Source organism: Gambusia affinis, linkage group LG03, assembly GCF_019740435.1.
Source record: "Gambusia affinis linkage group LG03, SWU_Gaff_1.0, whole genome shotgun sequence".
Lineage (NCBI taxonomy): Eukaryota > Metazoa > Chordata > Actinopteri > Cyprinodontiformes > Poeciliidae > Gambusia > Gambusia affinis.
This window is the reverse complement of record NC_057870.1, coordinates 1,092,072-1,109,024: the sequence shown is the minus strand read 5'-3', so window position 1 is coordinate 1,109,024 and position 16,953 is coordinate 1,092,072. Positions and strand designations below refer to the sequence as shown.

Sequence of the window (16,953 nt, the reverse complement as noted above, 5' to 3'; positions counted from 1 at the left end):
AATCTATTCATTAGCCGTGAAAATAAAATGATCATTATTGCCAGACATAAAAGGCTTGAAAATGTCAGATACATGTTTTACTTAATGAATTGAGTTATTGAAATAAATGTAACTCATTGTGTTCCCCAACCCTGGGGTTGGGGAACACTCCTCAAGGCACACTGTACTACATGTTCTTCTTCTTCTTTTTTATGGTGGTTGGCAAGCAACTTATTGATGTGCATTACCGCCATCTGTCCTACATGTTTTATAGTTTTCCCTGCCTGATTCAACTGATTGCAGTTCAACAAACGCCTGTTAATCAGTCATCAATTGAAATCAGCTGGACTGAAGCAAAGAAATACCTCAAACATGCAAGGCAGTGTGCCTTGAGGACCAATGTGTCTGTATGCACTTTATTTGTCCTTTGACGCCATCTGATGGACAGAAATGGTTTTCTGTCAGCTTTTTAAAATCTTCAATGACAGAAAGCCCATATATATTTTCTCTGGCATAAAATAAGGTACTTAAAATATGTATTTCTATATGTTATCATTCATTTATTCATTGTATTTTTTGGCTTAACAATGGTGTTACTGAATTATACATCTAGAATTTACCCATTAGTCTCCAGGAGACTGGACAATGGGTTAAGATTGTAAGCAGCAGCTGGCTGACTCTTGGAATATCTGACATACAACCATAAAAATAAAATAGAAATAGTTTTTTCTTTGTGTGATAGCATTTAATTTAGTTATTTAATGTTACTTTAAAAATATGTTTTTTAAATTATCATTATTATTGTTTATTATGCTTGACGTTCTTGGGGGCCCTCTGGTGGTGTGGGGTCCTTCAGCAGGCACTTACCTAGCGCTGTCGTCTGGTTGTAATACTTTTGCAACATAAGACTAACAACTTGGCAGGCAGTTATATTAGTATTTCACCAATTAACCTCAGATATAAAGCTAAAGTGATAAACCACACAAAATGACTCTTAAAAACATCCATCATGTTAAACCTTATTTTCAACCTTTTAGAAAAAGCATTCCTTTAGATGTGATAAGAAAGAATTTTCTGATTCAGTCTGGTCTAGCATGCCATTGAATGACAATATAATAGTTGGCCCGGCTTTTAATTTGGAACGGAAGCCTGCTGTGTCCAGATAAGCGCTGCAGGAGTCGGAGCTATTCACAGTGCAGAGCGGACAGGACGCACCATGGCACCGCTTGGACTGAAAGCCATTGTTGGAGAAAGTAAGAACAGTTTTATTGTCTTCATTTTTAGGAATACATTTCGGCCATGTGACAAAGAAGAACTGAGTTTTGTCTCTGACGTGAAGTACAATCAGTGTGTCCCACTGGGAGTGGATGTTGTGAGGTGTGAGGCGCGCCGGGAGACAGTCTAGAAGTTTGCGGATAATTGTCGATAAAAAATAATCTGTTGACGCAGGGTTTTGTGTTCGCTTAGATGTTTCTGCCCCTGATGCCTTTGAAGCCGATTTCAGCCAGTTTCTTAGGTTTTCACGGAACTGTAGCATACACGGAGCCCGTAGTCTGGTGTTTGTTGGAAAATAGGCGCATGGATACTTTGGTCGATGTAAATCCTGCCTCTCTAATCTTTATCTGTGGGATTAACTGTTGTGACAGCGTTTCAGAGGAAGAGGAGAACAGTGGAAGGAAGATCAAATTCAGTCAAACCCCAGAACAGATTAAAAAGTCTGTCTCATTATTACTCAAATCCATTTCATTTAGTTTTAAAATAAAACCCCACAGATGGGTTAGTGTTCATTTACACTTTGATTCAATCTTGAAATTCTGAAGATAGTGACAAGATATTAAAGCTTTAGATTTTTCCGTAAAACGCGTCCTTTAAATTCAAATGCAAATTCATTTAAGTTTATTCTAAGTAGCGTGCAACAAGCTGATGCAGCATTTTACATAAATATAAAGATAATATTAGAATACACACACAGCCCCCTTCAAACCAACAAAAGCATGAAAAAATATAGAATCAGTGTTGTGTTTGTAATCATGTAAATAGTTTTTTTCTCACTGTAGTTCTGTATTTTTCCAGTTTTTGCAGAAAGTTGTGCAGCAATCAGAACCATGTGTGTTCTGTTGTGGGTGTTGTAGTGCTGTTTGCCTGCTGGCAGTGGAACCACAGGGTGGGAGGGGTCTGGACACTATACAAATTTGTATTTAATTGAAAATAGTAAGTTGACTTCAATCAGTTTGTTACGTCCACCAGAATATGTAATATGACTGGTGGGGTAATATTAAAGGAGACCAGACAAGGATTTTCTGACTTCAAGATAGTGAGAATTTATTAAATTACATTAAAGAAAATCTAAAATGGAATACCTGAAATGAGAAACCAAATTAGATTAATAAAATTCCATAAATAAGCAAAAGCCAAAACAACCCTGACAAAAACCAACTATAAGATACAAACCAAACCAAATGGGGTTGTGAGGAGAGAAAGCTTCCTGTGTCCTGCATGCATGGAAGCCTCAAAGCAACAATTAGGGCAAACTACAGCATTTGCAGAAGGCCTGTGTCCAGAACCCTGCAAGAAAAAAGGACAAAGACCTACTGGAGCTGTAACAAGTTTTAATCAAATTGCTGTCAACACTCACTTTTAGTAAGTTACTTGGCATTTGCGGTTGAAAAGTCTGTCCAACTCACTCCACTCGAGTTGGAATAATTTAGAAAAAGTACTTTTTAATAATTGTGTTTGCCCCAGTGCTTTGCCTCAATACTGCATGCATGAAGTAAAAATACTTTACTTGAGTTTTTTTTTTTTTTTTTTTTTTTTTTCCTGGAGCCAGTAATTTATCTGATCTGTCTCATGATAAAGAGATAATGGTGAAGTTTCCATGAACAGGACCACATTTATATAGCAGAACATCAGAACAAGTCTCCATGTATCATTTTATCTTAAGCTAGGTTACAGTCCACTAACAATGTTTGTTTTTGTTTTTTTGGGAGGGGGGTGGGGGGGCATTAATGCAGTTAGAAGAGGGGTATTAACACAATGAATTGTGTTAATACCCCCACCCCTAAAAACAAGACTTAATTCATCTTTACTGTTTACGCCAGAACAGCTTAAAGCAATTCCACCGATATCTACTGTTTACACACTAGGCCTGCAGATGGAAAATAAAAATGGAACAATGTGTAAAAATAAGAAGTCTGACTATCACAGGTGTATGTGTGCGTGCCTGGTGCTTTTATATGATTAAAACATCTTTATTCATTCAGTGAAGTAAGAAACCAGAAACCTGTATTCAAATCAGAGGAGTACTTCAGAACAATATCACTCAGGTGTAAGTAAAAAGTGCACTGCAGGAAAAATTCCCCTAGAAGTACATTTGGAAGGTTGTGTGTTTATTTCCATCTTTCTCCTGTCACTTGTTGATGTGCCTCTGGGCACTTAGCCCTAAGTTGGGTAATCTATTTATATATAGATTTATGAACTTGTGCACATTAATGAGCATAACTGAGTGAATCTGTCAGTAAATGTAAAACTATAGTCAAAAGTGTCATACATTCAGTCCAATTAGCATGTAAATGTAACTGAGTAAATGTGAGTATACTTCCCAACTCTGCTGAGAACTTTAATGCTATTCACACCCTTCAATCTTTAAAGCTATTTAAGGGCAGTTTATTATCACCAGTTTTTCTGCTGGTTATACTATATTTGGTTGAGTATTTATGGGTTGAATTTTATGGCTATAGAAAAATTAACATTGAACTAATTCATGTTTATGCATTCTCATTTGAAATTCTCAAATTAAGTTCATACCCTCAAAAATGAACTCAATGCCATTTATTTCTCATTTTCTCTGACATATTACTCATATAAATATAGTATTGTATATGCACCACAGTTAGCTGAAAAGCACAGATTTCTGCTCAACTGAGTCTACAGATAGAAGGATCCACCTTGTAGTTTAAAAAATATGATGTAAACTTAATCCTGGGTAAACCCCTCCAGTTCTCTAAATATTTTTGCAAAAGCCTTTTAATGGAAAAGGTAATGTAATTAATCAGAAACATAACTAAGTTAAACTAAATATATTAATCTGTCAGTTTGGTTGGACAAATAAGGTGATTTGAAAGACATTTTAAGGAAAATTAGGAATATATTTTCTTACATGAAGAGTTCATAAATCTTTCAGATTTATAAAATAGAGAAATTATTTTGTCATCCATGTTTCTCTGTAGTTGAAATATATTGCTTTTCACACTTGTTCTAGTCTGAGGTGGTACGCATGTCCAGAAAACAGACAAATTTCCAGTTTTATGTTTTCACAGATAAAGTATAGATTTCAGAAATCTCATAACTGGGCTTCAAAGAAGCTATGTTCAATATAACATAGTTCAGTTAATGTTTGATCAGCTTAGACTTTGATTAATAGAGGGTGAAATGTACAGTACAGGTTTCATGAGACAGACATTATAATCTAATTAGGTTTTATGTCAGGTGACAGTTTGCAGAAAACCCATTTTCATACTGTGTCTGTACTGGGCCCATCACAGATTTAGCTGGTGTCTGTGTGGGGGCATGACTGAACATTCAAATCAAGAAAAGCATCTTCAGTGTGAATATTAAAGCATGTATACATACGGTGCACACTAAAAGGGCTTTGTTAAATATAAAAGCAGTGAGTCGTTGAATTTATGAATATGTGAACCTAAAAGTTTCCTCCTGGGAGTTGCTGGGCTCTCTTCATGGACCTTATGGAAAATCAGTTGATTTGATCAAAACTAAAATAATCACCTTGGAATTAAATCTTACTTTTGCTTGTATGTACAATAGTCCAACAAATACCCTTCACAACATGTCATCATATCACGTGATACATAGACATGCTGGGACACACATTACACTTTCGACAACGCCTTAGTTACTGCATAATATTCATAGTGTCTCCCTCTTGGATGACCCTAGTGTCCTGTGTTTTTTAGTGTGTGTGTAAGCTAGAACCAGCCTGTTTACATGTGACGTCACCCAGTGACACAGAAAGAGAACAGAAATAGCGGCAGGGAGTGGTAAGAGGATTGGGAGCAGATTAGTGGAGTGATTGCAGCAGATCCTTCCTACTGAGTCTCTTCATTCTCCATCTGACAGATTGGACTTACACAGTGCTGGAAACGCTTGCATTGACTACAGTCTGAGAAAGACTTCTGTTTCAGCACTGAGGTGTGAGAGTTGTTGGTTTGCACAGATAAAGACCGCCACAGTTAGGGCTGCTTATTCAATTTCTGCTTTGGAGGGCTGGCTGTGGAAGAATTTAAAGTTATGCTGGCCAAACACTGTAAATGCAAACATGGGATAGAAAATAGAAAATGTAACTTTTCATCAAATTACTATCAACACTCACTTTCAGTAAGTTATTTTGGAATTTGTGGTTGAAAAGTCTCTCTAACTCACTTGAACTGGATTGATTTAGAAAAGTAGCAATTTGATAATTGTGCTTTTTTTTTTCCTGTGTTGGAAAGTACTTTGACTCAATGCTGCATCCTTCCAAGTATAAATGCTTGACTTGAGGATTTTTTTTCTTTCTTGGAGCCAGTAATTTATCTCATGTGACTCATGATAGAGAGACTAATCCCAGCGTTTCCATGAACAGGAGCACATTCACACAGGTGAACATCAGAGCAAGTCAATGAATCATTTCATCTTAAGCTGTTAGCGCTATGCTTACTTTAGTTGCTAACAATAATAGTCTGTGCTTGTCAAAGACAGGACAACCACTGTGTGTTGACCTATGATTAGAAATATCACCAGTCAAGTAATTTAATGTTTTGTTTTTGTTTTCCTGGCCATTAATACAATTATTTGCATTTTTTTTTTCTACCTGCAGACATCCCAAACCGGAACCTTTGTATTGTGTTTCTGGTATTCTTGTAAATCTGACACTCAAGCGACAGTGATAGTCAAGAGTGAATTAACCTTTGTTGTATATTTTCTTAGAATATTTTATGCTGATGTAATTCTAGAAAGTGGGAGACAGTGGTGCTGCGGTGGCACAGAGGTAAAACAACCCTTGTATGGAAGCCTTAGTTCTGGATGCTGTCACAGGCTCAATTCCCAGCCTGATGACCTTTGTGCTCGTCTTCCCCCTCTATCATTATCCACTTTCCTATCTCAAGAAAAGGCCACTAGAGCCAATAAAACCTAAAGGAAAAAAGAGAGAGGAAGGGCAAAGACTCGTTCAAGAAATTTATATAAAGCAGTCCACACAAAAAAAAATTAACAGAATGCATGACAAATGAGATACATTAACTTATTTTGTGTCAGTTGTACTACTTGATTTAGTACTGCTTTATTACTGATCTTAAGCTTACTTTGCTTAACTTTTTTGAGGTAATGAGTTTGCATATTTTAGTAAAGGGAACTAATTAGATTTTACAGTGTTCAGATCACATGGGATCAGGCAAAATGTTTTGTATTAATGTGACAGTCATTGCCTTGTCACATTACATATTCTTTCAATGCATTTCACTGGAACAACATAATGTAGAATACGGGATTTTACAACCCCGAGGTCTAGGGGATCATGGGTTGTAACATAAAGTGTGCAAAAAAACAAGAAGTAATTTTTTACAAACAAAAGTACAGTACAACTTAACTCAATTACCACTCAAAAATAGTACTAAAATAAAAAGAGGGTTAAGTACAATTCAATTAAATAACCAAAATAAACCTCCCCAAAAAGCCAAGTCAGTCTAAAGTAAACTCAAAATGAACACAATGGGCACACCATGCCTCCATAACACAAACTTCTAGTTTGATTATAAGCAGTCAAAAGCAGAGTCAAACTGCTCTGTAGAACGAAATGGGTCATCAGAACCAAAATATTCAAAAATTACCCAAGACAGTCAACAGTTACAAGCAAGCAAATTAAAGTGGGGCAGCTGAACAAAACCTCTTCCTACAAGCTGGATTGGTTGCAGGAGTTTTTTATAGGGAGCAGGTGGGCCTCATCAGCGTCTGATTGGCTTGACAATCCCCTGCTGTTCCAATGGCATCGCTGCTTTTCTGCAGCCTCCAGGCAGCCAATCAGGAAGGTGTGCTCTCACTGCTGAACCTGCATAAACAAAAGAGCCTAGACAGCTCTAAAGGCCAGGGTCCATAACATGTGAATGGAAGGAAAATTAGACATGATTTCTGTTTGTAAACATTTTAGGTCTGAAAAAAATGTGACTTATATTTGTATTCATCTCCCTGAATCAGACCTGTGTAGAACTACTTAGCCCTGACATTACAACTAGCAAATCTTGAAACATGACTACTAGCTTTGTGTCTAAAAAGACTGAAAAATTTGCCTATTGCACTTTTCAACATAGCTCAAGATTTTTCAGTTTGTACAGAACATTTAAAGTCTCTCCACAGATTTTCAGTTGGATTTAAGTCTGGACTGAAATAAACAAATAATAACAAAAATAATTTCTGATAGGTATTTTCTCAACCTATATAAAAAGAACCACAGACGTCATTTAGTCTTCAACCAAATTCTTGCAGGAATTGAGAAGGCACAGAGAATCAGCTCCTACAAGCCAATTTCTTGCGTTCTGGCATCCTACTGCAGAACATGTCTTTTTATTAGCAGGGAAAGGGAGTGAATGGAATGTGTGAGAGTGATCTTAACAAAGGGAGGGAGGGAGTCCTGAAAACAAAAACAAAATTCTACACACAGATAATTTTACAACTAAGGAGTATCTCAGGAAGATCTCTTAAAGAAGATTTAGACATCTCCTGCAAAAACATGCTTGTGGTTAAGGAAAGGTTAGTTATGTCTTACACACAGTTTAACAAGTTCCTCCTCTCGGGGTGAGAACACTAAATAATTCTAGTGTAGCTCTGGTTGTGTGTAGTGGATCCTGCTAGAAAGTTAACGTCTGCCACAGTCTCCCATCTTTTACAACACCTGAAAGTTTGTTTTTTTTCCAGGATTGTATACAGCTACATTTGTCCAACATTTTTTTTCAACTTTCTTCTTGTACTTGTTCAGTTGTCCATAAATACCAGAATGTGGCATGACCAACTAGTAGTTGCCCTGTCAACATATTTTACCATGTGAAATTTTTGGGGAAAAACTGATAACAGACAGAAAGAGCTGGAATGGGATTGAGAATTAAATATTTCTATTCTAAAAATGGATGCAGCTTCTTTCTAATGAAGTCATTGTGTGCACCCTACACCCCATAAAAAACTACAGTTTGAAAAAAGAAACCTGGAACCTGAAAACGGATCCTTCAGTTTGCTTGCAAAATAGTTATTTTAATTAAAATAATTATTATTAATTATTAAAATAATTTAATTAAAAAGCTGCAAAAATGTTTTTAAATTTTATTGCAAATGATGGTGAATTAATGTGGGTTCAATATTAAACTCCTACTGCTATTTTCACCTTTTGTCTCTTGACTTTACAGAGATAATGAACAACGTGATTAAGAAGGCAAGAGAAAAAGGAAAATGGAAGGTATTTGTGCTGTTCTGATCAAATTTGTCATCAAATATTATTCTTCAGTCTGACCTCAAGTGAAATGCAGATCTTCCTCTTGCCATGTGGAACTGTGCTGTAGGTTCTGGTGGTGGACAAGCTGAGCATGAGGATGGTTTCATCCTGCTGTAAGATGACAGACATCATGTCAGAAGGAATCACCAGTAAGCTCCGTCTGATTCTATAGTGTGAAATCAATTTTGCTTCATTTTATTTATTCAAAGTTTTATTCAGTTCACACTTTCTGACAATGTTACTATGTAGTGAGTGTTGTTTTTTTGTTGTTTTTTTTATAAATTGGGGCTTTAATGATTTAGTCTTTAATGTACAGTTTTTTTCTGTGTGGAATTCTTGTGCTACAAATAACTTAAAAAATCTTTAAAAAGAAGAATTGTATAAAGTAAAGAAGAATAAAGTTATTGTTGCTTCTCTCCTATCCCCACAGGGTGGGCTTTTACTGTCCCTCTTTGACTTGACTATGATGATCAATAAACCATTATTTCAGTGCTTTGTCCTGATCCATACGGCCTGCTTGCAGATTGTAGTAGCTTACTGTATCTTAATAAATGTTGGCTACAATAGTTTAAGTAAGATCAGAACACACAGTTATAGACTTGGCTTAACCTTTACTGCCTGTGCTCTTCAGTTGTAGAAGACATAAACAAGCGGCGGGAGCCTCTGCCCAGCATGGAGGCTATCTACTTAATCACACCATCAGATGAGGTAAATAATTCAGGACCAGTCAATTATTGAAAGTCTAATCTTTATATTTATCAAAGATTAGAAGATATGTGTCAACTTATTGTTTGAGTTCATACAAGTATGTTTATATGAAACCCAACTAACTCCTTTTTATATCGATGAGCTGCCTGTTCCCTAGCACAGTTTGGAAGGTGTCGCATAGTTTTGTGTTGTTTTAGTCTGTTGAGGGTCTGATTGAAGACTTCAGAGACCCTCAGTCTCCAAGGTACCGAGCAGCCCACGTCTTCTTCACTGACAGTGAGTTCATTTAACCTTCTCCAAATACAAATTGTTTCTGTTCTATCTGATGTGGTAAATATTTGGCTGGGAATATTTTGTAATAACCATAGTCCTCATATTGTTGTGCTAATGAGACTGTTTTTATTTTCTGTTTTACGCTGTTGAAGGACTCTTAAAAAAGGATACATTTTAATCAATCCTAAAGCTTCATTGTGGCCCATGAGCAGGAGCACATAATCAAATCACAGAAGCATACAGTTAGGACAGGTATTGGAAAAAAAAACAATTATTTAATCTCCATTGCAACATCAAGTGAAAAAAAAGATAATGAAATAAAATTGTATTTGGAATTGAGAGAGAAATACAGAAATGAGTTGATTAAAATGAATGAAATTGTCATGAATTAAATTAAATTGAGCCACCTGTCTCTGAAACTCGACCCCAGAACAGAACCAGCCTTCTTCATTACACTATTGAGCCTTTTTAGGTGAAGAGAGGACACTCAACAACAGACTTGTAGAAAATCTGCAGCATTTTGCTGCCAACCTTGGAGGATCTTAGCTTCTTCAAGAACTCCAAAGTCTGTATTTTCTAACACTACAATGTTAAAATAATAATAATACCTGACTAAAAACCACAATGAATTAGTCATATTGTAATGCAGGGTGATAAGATTAAAAAGGAGCAACACCGACTGAGATTGACAAAAATTCATTGATTTCTAATTGTTGTGATCATTGACTGAACAGAAAAGAATCTAGGCTTAACTAAGCCTGACTGATAACCTGGTCTGGTGCAAGCTAGCTTCACAGAATAAATCACCATGGTAACCCATGTGTTACCTGTTTGGTGAAACTGAATTGAGGCTCAACTAAGGAGGATATCTTTAAAATCCCAGTTTACTCCGCTGTCCTGGTTTTGTGAAACAGCCCTCTGGATGACCCTATCTGTTGTTAATAATTTTTCTGATGAGTAATAAAATAAAAAAAATTGGTCAAATAAAATATTGGTAAATACTGCCATAACAGCAGTATTAATATCAGATATCACCATCAGCCAAATTTTTCATATTTGAGCATCCCCAGCAATTTTCTGTAATTTAGAAAATTAACCTGTAACAATAATAGTTATAAGTTAACCTGGACAAATATACAAAACTCTGAAATTGATATTAAATTTAATAATAAAGAGCCAGACTCACAAAGACATTTATGAAGAAAAAAAAAAGTCTATTCTCCAGTTGATTTAAAGATGCTTATTGATGCCCTGAAAAACTCTAAAAACCTGGACATTGTCAGTAAAATACTTTCAGATCAAATTAGAAATTTGGACATTATGCTGCTAGAACATCATAGGCAGAAGTGAGAACATTGCATAACACGAATAATCACCTGACCGGAACACGTTGCACCAAATAATAAAGCATAATTTAACAAAGCTTCAAGGCAGATAATTTGCCTGGAGAAATTTTAATGATTGCGGTACTGAAATCATTTGAGGAATCATTGCAACCCTAATTTAATTGCATGTATTCTCTTTTAATATATTCTAATCCAAATATAACCTAATTTGGTATCAAAAAAATAAATCAATAGAGCAAATTTTTCTCAAAATGTAGGCGAGGATAACTGATTGAAATGTGATACTTTGCAGCGATCCCAGAGTCCCTGTTTGGACTGCTGACCAAATCCCGCGCCTCCAAAGCCATGAAGGCCTTGACTGAGATCCACATAGCCTTCCTGCCCTATGAATCTCAGGTAAGACAAAGGCTAGATTGGAATGTGCCAGGGCAGGTGAAAATTCATCCACATTATCATTAATGATAGAGGATGTTATGACAATAGGACTTGTAGAAAAGTTCAGTTTTGTGTACTGATGTTTAGTACATATTTTGGAGCTCTGATTATCTGTTCAGTCGTCCTGGAGATGATGTGTAACATGCTGTCTGTTTTGTTTTGGGAACATTATTCCAAATTAGACTTGTTGTCATGCAGGATTTAAATATAATGCATCACTACAAGGCAGTGACCTTGGAAAAGTTTGGTTGTCAGAAGTTACATTAGAATAGTTATTGTCCTGCTGAGTCAGAGTAATCGCCTGATGTGTTGTTATATTTGGTTTGAGTTGCCCTACCAAAGATGGACTGCAATGCATTATGAATGTGTTCAGGAGCAGTAAAAACTACACTGTAAAACCCAATGGTGCTTCTTACTAAAAAGAAGTTAGTTATTTGTACTCATTTCAGCTAAATAGTAAGAGTAACTTTTATTAATTGAGTTGAGTAGATCCAAAATTAAGATTTTCCAACTCATTTACAATAAGTACACATATGCTTATCATTTATTTTGAGTATTGTTGCTTTGAACTGTTCAAGTTGTGATCACTGTGATGACTGGCACTGTTTTTCCTGGACTTATCGGCCATTAAAGGAAAGTTTCAACAAAGAATTTTAGCAACTTCAGTGTGAAAATTACAAGGTAAGCATTTTTTCTTTAATTCTGTTAAATGTTTGTATAGAACTTGAAGGTGAATTTATTAAACTGTTTTGCTGATTCAAAGCTACATAGCACACAACATCATGGTAAAATAGAGTTTAATCATTTTAACTAGAGTTTTTCACTTCTGCACCCAGCAAATGATACAATTTAAAAAAAAAAAAAGTTTTTTGCTAATTCTCTTCAGCTCTACTGCTAATTTCACTGAATTACCAGTCAGCGTGGATGTATGTCCTCCTCAGCTGATTGGACTTTACACAAAGAAGAAAACTGGAGGAGCAGATGAAAATATAGTTCAGCTTTATGCAAAATAGGTACTTAAAAACACTTTTACTCTATTGTTAGCATTATAATTCAAAATTTCAGGTTTTTTAAAAAATATATTCTTTAAGGACAAAAACCACATGCATGCAAAAAGAGGAGCATCCCTGGCTGGCCTTTTTGATTCCCTTTTGGAAGAATCTTCAGGAATTTTCAAAATATGAAAAGTGTGTAATACTTAGGGATTACACTAATTTCCCCATCAGAATTTTAAAAATACATAATAAGGAATGAAGTTTAATTAAAAAAAAGTAGCTTTATTTTCACTTTTACGCCTTTGATATGGATATTATAGCTCAATAATTTTGCACTCTGTGCAGCATTCTAGGATATAATGGAGTCCTATGAAGATGCAGTTGCTCTAGTGGCTGATGTGGATGAAGAAGAGGATCCTGCAGGAGTTCCTTTTTCACCACACCAGATGTTTGTTGCGCTTGAGGATCAAGTTGGAAAGACTTATCACTTATGAACAGTCACACTGATCTATGTCGTGCATCTGAGCTATCCTGGAAAGTGTTGTGGATTTTTTGAGTTCATTCATTTAGTGTTGCATTATTACTGTTGACATGGATAAATGTTGAATCCTTGTAGTTCAGCTATATTTGCATTTGCTGTGGTGTACATCAATATATCAGAATATTGTGAACAGGTAAAATAATAATTATTTAACAAAATGCATCTTCTGTGATTGCTATGACTCATGACAAATAAAAAGATTGAAATTATTCTGACTTTGTACAGTATTCTAATTTATTTATTGATTGATTTACATCTAAATCAATGTATCAAAAAGCAGTTGGCAATTTGAATAAAAGTACAAATAAATAAGTACCTTTAAGGGGTCACCTTTAAAAGACCAAATTTTGATATTTGATCATGGCTTTTGTAGTCATGTTATATGTTTGAAGCTAATAAATAAACTGAAAGGAAAAAGTCAGTTGTGTTAATATGACTCGTACAATTTTGTGCAACCAAAACTGTATCAGTTGAGTAACTGGATAACTCCTGGATTGAGCAAGTCCAGTAGAGATTGAAGTTTTTTAAATAAGAACCTCTCAAGTTAATTTGACTTAATATGAACATGTAATCCATTTAATTAAGTATGAATAAATAGGACATCTTAGTCCAACATAGTTAATGGTTTAAGTTGCAACATACTAAATAAAATGAGTTAAACAAATGTATTTGAGTTGCCTTATTATTGCTTTGGGTTCCTTAGACTCTTATTATTAAATATAGAATAGTCTTCTTTTTAAAAATATTTTAAATACAGAGGTAAGAATGAAACATTATCAGACAAGTGTAAACTTAAAACATGAAGTAATACAGGAACAGCTTAATGAAAAGTGAGATATAAAATAAATAAATTAAAGCTTACCATAGTCTGTGACGAAATAAAATGGACAAAACGAAACTTCCACAGGTTGGATATCTGGATAAGAAATATGCTAATCAGTGTGCGCAACAGTGTGTGCATGCACATTACCACAAGGTAGGACGGATTGATGGGTAGCACAAGTAGATGGAACACCTGACCAGTTAGTAAAGAAGTCAAACAGTAAGTCAGTGAACAGTCAGTGAAGTAGTCAGTCAGTCTGCTACTCACTCCATGGGAGCAGGTGAGGTAATCAGGCAGTCAAGCAATTACAGGAACCAGAGCAGGAGATCCAGCCAGAGATCCTGTGAAAGGTTGTACTATGTTGTTTGCCTGCAAACGTAGAATAAATCCCCCACAAGCTGCATTTTTGATGTTTGTTTGCATCAAGTGATGGTTTGAGTTACAGTCTCCTTTAGTTTGATCACTTTTAAGTCTCACGTTTTTTGGTTTTCACAGACGACCCATGAAACCAATGTTTTTTTGGTCCATGAAAAACGTTTATACTGCTATTGCTTTCCAGCACAGCAGCATAAAATATCCACATTACGTTAGTACTTACAGCCTCTGTAACCTTTATGATCTTTGTTCAGGTCTTCTCCCTAGATAAAGCGGATGCCTTCCAGGACTTCTACAGCCCCTTCAAAGCCGATGTGAAGAATAACATGTTGGAGCGTTGTGCTGAACAGATAGCCACCCTTTGTGCAACGCTCAAAGAGTATCCTGGAGTCCGTTACAGAGGGTGAGAGTAAAGCATTTCAGCTTTCTGTTTTTGTTTCTCCTTGCATTGGTATGACAGAAGTAACTAGTTCAGCTTTGCGACAACATCCTTTGGAGGTGAGGAGAAAAAAAGAGCAAATAAAAATGACATCCATTTTAGTGCTGACCATTTAGATTTTGAATGTTAACCAAATAAATACGAGGTAATACAATTTCGGATCCTTTCTTCCCCGCTGTCCTTTAAGGTGATTTGATTTTAATTAATAAAAACTGTTGAATTATCAGCCACCATATGATGAAGCTTCTATTAATGTTCTTTGGTTTCTACGCTGAATTTTCAATTTAAATGGAGGCCCAGATTATTTGCTTTGTTTTAAAGCTGGAACTCTCTGTAATCAGTTACATTGTCATTTTAAAAAAGACTAGCAGGAATAAGTAACAAACTTTGTAGCTACTACTTGTTTATTTTCTGTACAGTGTGAACTTACCTTCCAATAAAGGCTGTTTATTTGTACCATCTTCTAATTTGACCCAATAGTGTTAACCCTGGCTGATGTGGGTTGATGTGATGTGAAGACTTCCTGTTCTTGAGTTTAGATGTGAAGCAATTTTTATTAATGTTAACCAAATAATTGTAAAATAATTGCAGTGAAGAAAAGTTGCACATAATCCATTACGACATTAAAAGAGTTACCAAAACTCCTCAAAGGTTGGTAATTGGTGAAAAAAAAAACTTTAGACATCATAATGATTCAAACAAATAAGATTAAAGGTGAGCCAGTGAAAAAATTAAGGTAATTAAAGTGTTTCTTCTAGAAATGTGTGGTCAGAACTAAATAATAACAATAATACTTGAGCTGATCTCTATCTATCTATGTTTTGTGTCAGGGAGTACAACGACTGTGCAGTTCTTGCCCAGATGCTTCAGGAGAAGCTAGATGGATACAAGGCTGATGACCCCACTATGGGAGAGGTATGGTATGGAAATACATTGCCAGTTAGAACAATCACACTAACATGAATAACATTATAAATATGGGATATTTCTAATGGTTTTTAGCCGTTTGTTATTTTAAGATGGGATGAATATAATGTGCAACTTCAAGACTTTTTAAAAAAACTATTAGATCTTCATGTGTATTTATTTTGGATTTTGTTTAGTCCAGTCCTTTACTAGTATTAAAATTAAAGGCACTCAAGTGAACTGTAATTTTTGGAGACATGTTCTTTAGAAAGATGCAGAGAAACCATGAGTTCACGAGTTGCTGTCACGGTTTTAAGTCCCGGCCCATTGACCTTTGCCACCTGTCTTCTCCCTCTCTCACACCCACTTTCCTGTCAGTCTACTGTGAAATAAAGGCCAATAAAGCCAAAACATCCTAAAAAAAAAGAAAGGAAAGCCTTAATTTTATTCTTAATTTATTGTTTGGGATCAGTGTCCTGTTGGAACATCTAACTGTTCCCAAGTATAAAACCTGAGCTGCAGATTAGACATAAAGTCAAAGAGTCTGGAGGTACTCCTGTTCCCCTCATTCTGTGAGATGCATCAATACCAATGGTAACCTGAAACACCTACAGACTATTGCCACACTCTACCAATTGTTTAACAAGTTGTAGAGTGTTGATAGATAGAAAGCCTTAACTTGACCCCTCCAAATATTCTTCTTGTTATGGATGAATAGTTCTACCCAGAGAATCCAGAAAGTTAACTTCTAACGTCATGTTCTCATAACCAAAAATATGCAGACTAAGACATACTTTCTAGAAAGTTTGCGTCTTTCTTTCTTTCTAAACTTGGATTTCTTGGTTGCATACTCTTGGTTTATGTGTACATTAAACTCAATTCAATGCCAACATCAAAGCTTGATTTCCCAGGATCTTCCAGTTTATAATGGGATTTAGCCATGATTGCTCCTAACTAAACTGTTCCTAAACACTCCAGTTAATGTTTCAAAATGAAGGGTTACAGTTTGGGTTGAAATTATAACAAATTGGCAATGTTGTATACTACACAAGGACAATGACCTGAAACATGCATTAAACGTGGATTTGAAATGAATAAAGCATTACATCAAGCTTCTGGAATAACCCTGACCTGAACTCAGTAGAAATTTTGCAGCTTTGCTTCAGAACCTGATCTCTGACAGGACAGCAACTACTTTACTTTAGCTCTTTGATTTCTCAAGAGAAGGAACCAAGAATCCAGACAGAACTACAGATGAATTTGTGGATAGCTACCAAAGCTTTGTGATTTATTTGCAACGTGCTAAAGGTTATTTATTCAAATATTCATGCTGAACTAACCATGTATTTAGACTTCGAACAGTTTTGACAAGAAACTGTTGACTTGGTTCACAGATTTTTCTTTTTAAAGATTATTAGCATTTGTTTTTGTATAATCATTTCTACCACACAAAAAAATGTTAAAATGCATGAAATTCATAAGGATGATGAGTAAAAGAATGGCAAAGTTAAGAGCTGTACAGAATCCAGGAGACCCAGCTCTGTGGATCAGCATTCCTGTGAAAATTCAACATTTAATTATTTTCAACTACTTTGCTTTTATTATG

At 35.5% G+C, this 16,953-nt stretch overlaps 1 protein-coding gene across 3 annotated transcripts in view; it reads left to right on the top strand.

Moving 5' to 3' along the window:
• Window positions 1-441: 441 nt before the first annotated feature.
• Window positions 442-16,953, top strand: part of stxbp1b (syntaxin binding protein 1b) — a 28,221-nt gene continuing 11,709 nt past the window's right edge. The window contains exons 1-9 of one of the 3 annotated variants that reach the window (XM_044111958.1): window positions 442-502; window positions 1,128-1,232; window positions 8,421-8,470; window positions 8,574-8,655; window positions 9,138-9,214; window positions 9,412-9,490; window positions 11,126-11,229; window positions 14,257-14,405; window positions 15,272-15,356. In XM_044111958.1, coding sequence (XP_043967893.1) covers window positions 1,196-1,232; window positions 8,421-8,470; window positions 8,574-8,655; window positions 9,138-9,214; window positions 9,412-9,490; window positions 11,126-11,229; window positions 14,257-14,405; window positions 15,272-15,356 — 663 coding nt within the window. In that variant the 5' untranslated portion in view covers window positions 442-502; window positions 1,128-1,195. The remainder of the gene's footprint in view (window positions 503-1,127; window positions 1,233-8,420; window positions 8,471-8,573; window positions 8,656-9,137; window positions 9,215-9,411; window positions 9,491-11,125; window positions 11,230-14,256; window positions 14,406-15,271; window positions 15,357-16,953) is intronic. The other 2 variants (XR_006370227.1, XM_044111957.1) reach the window with 2 other exon arrangements.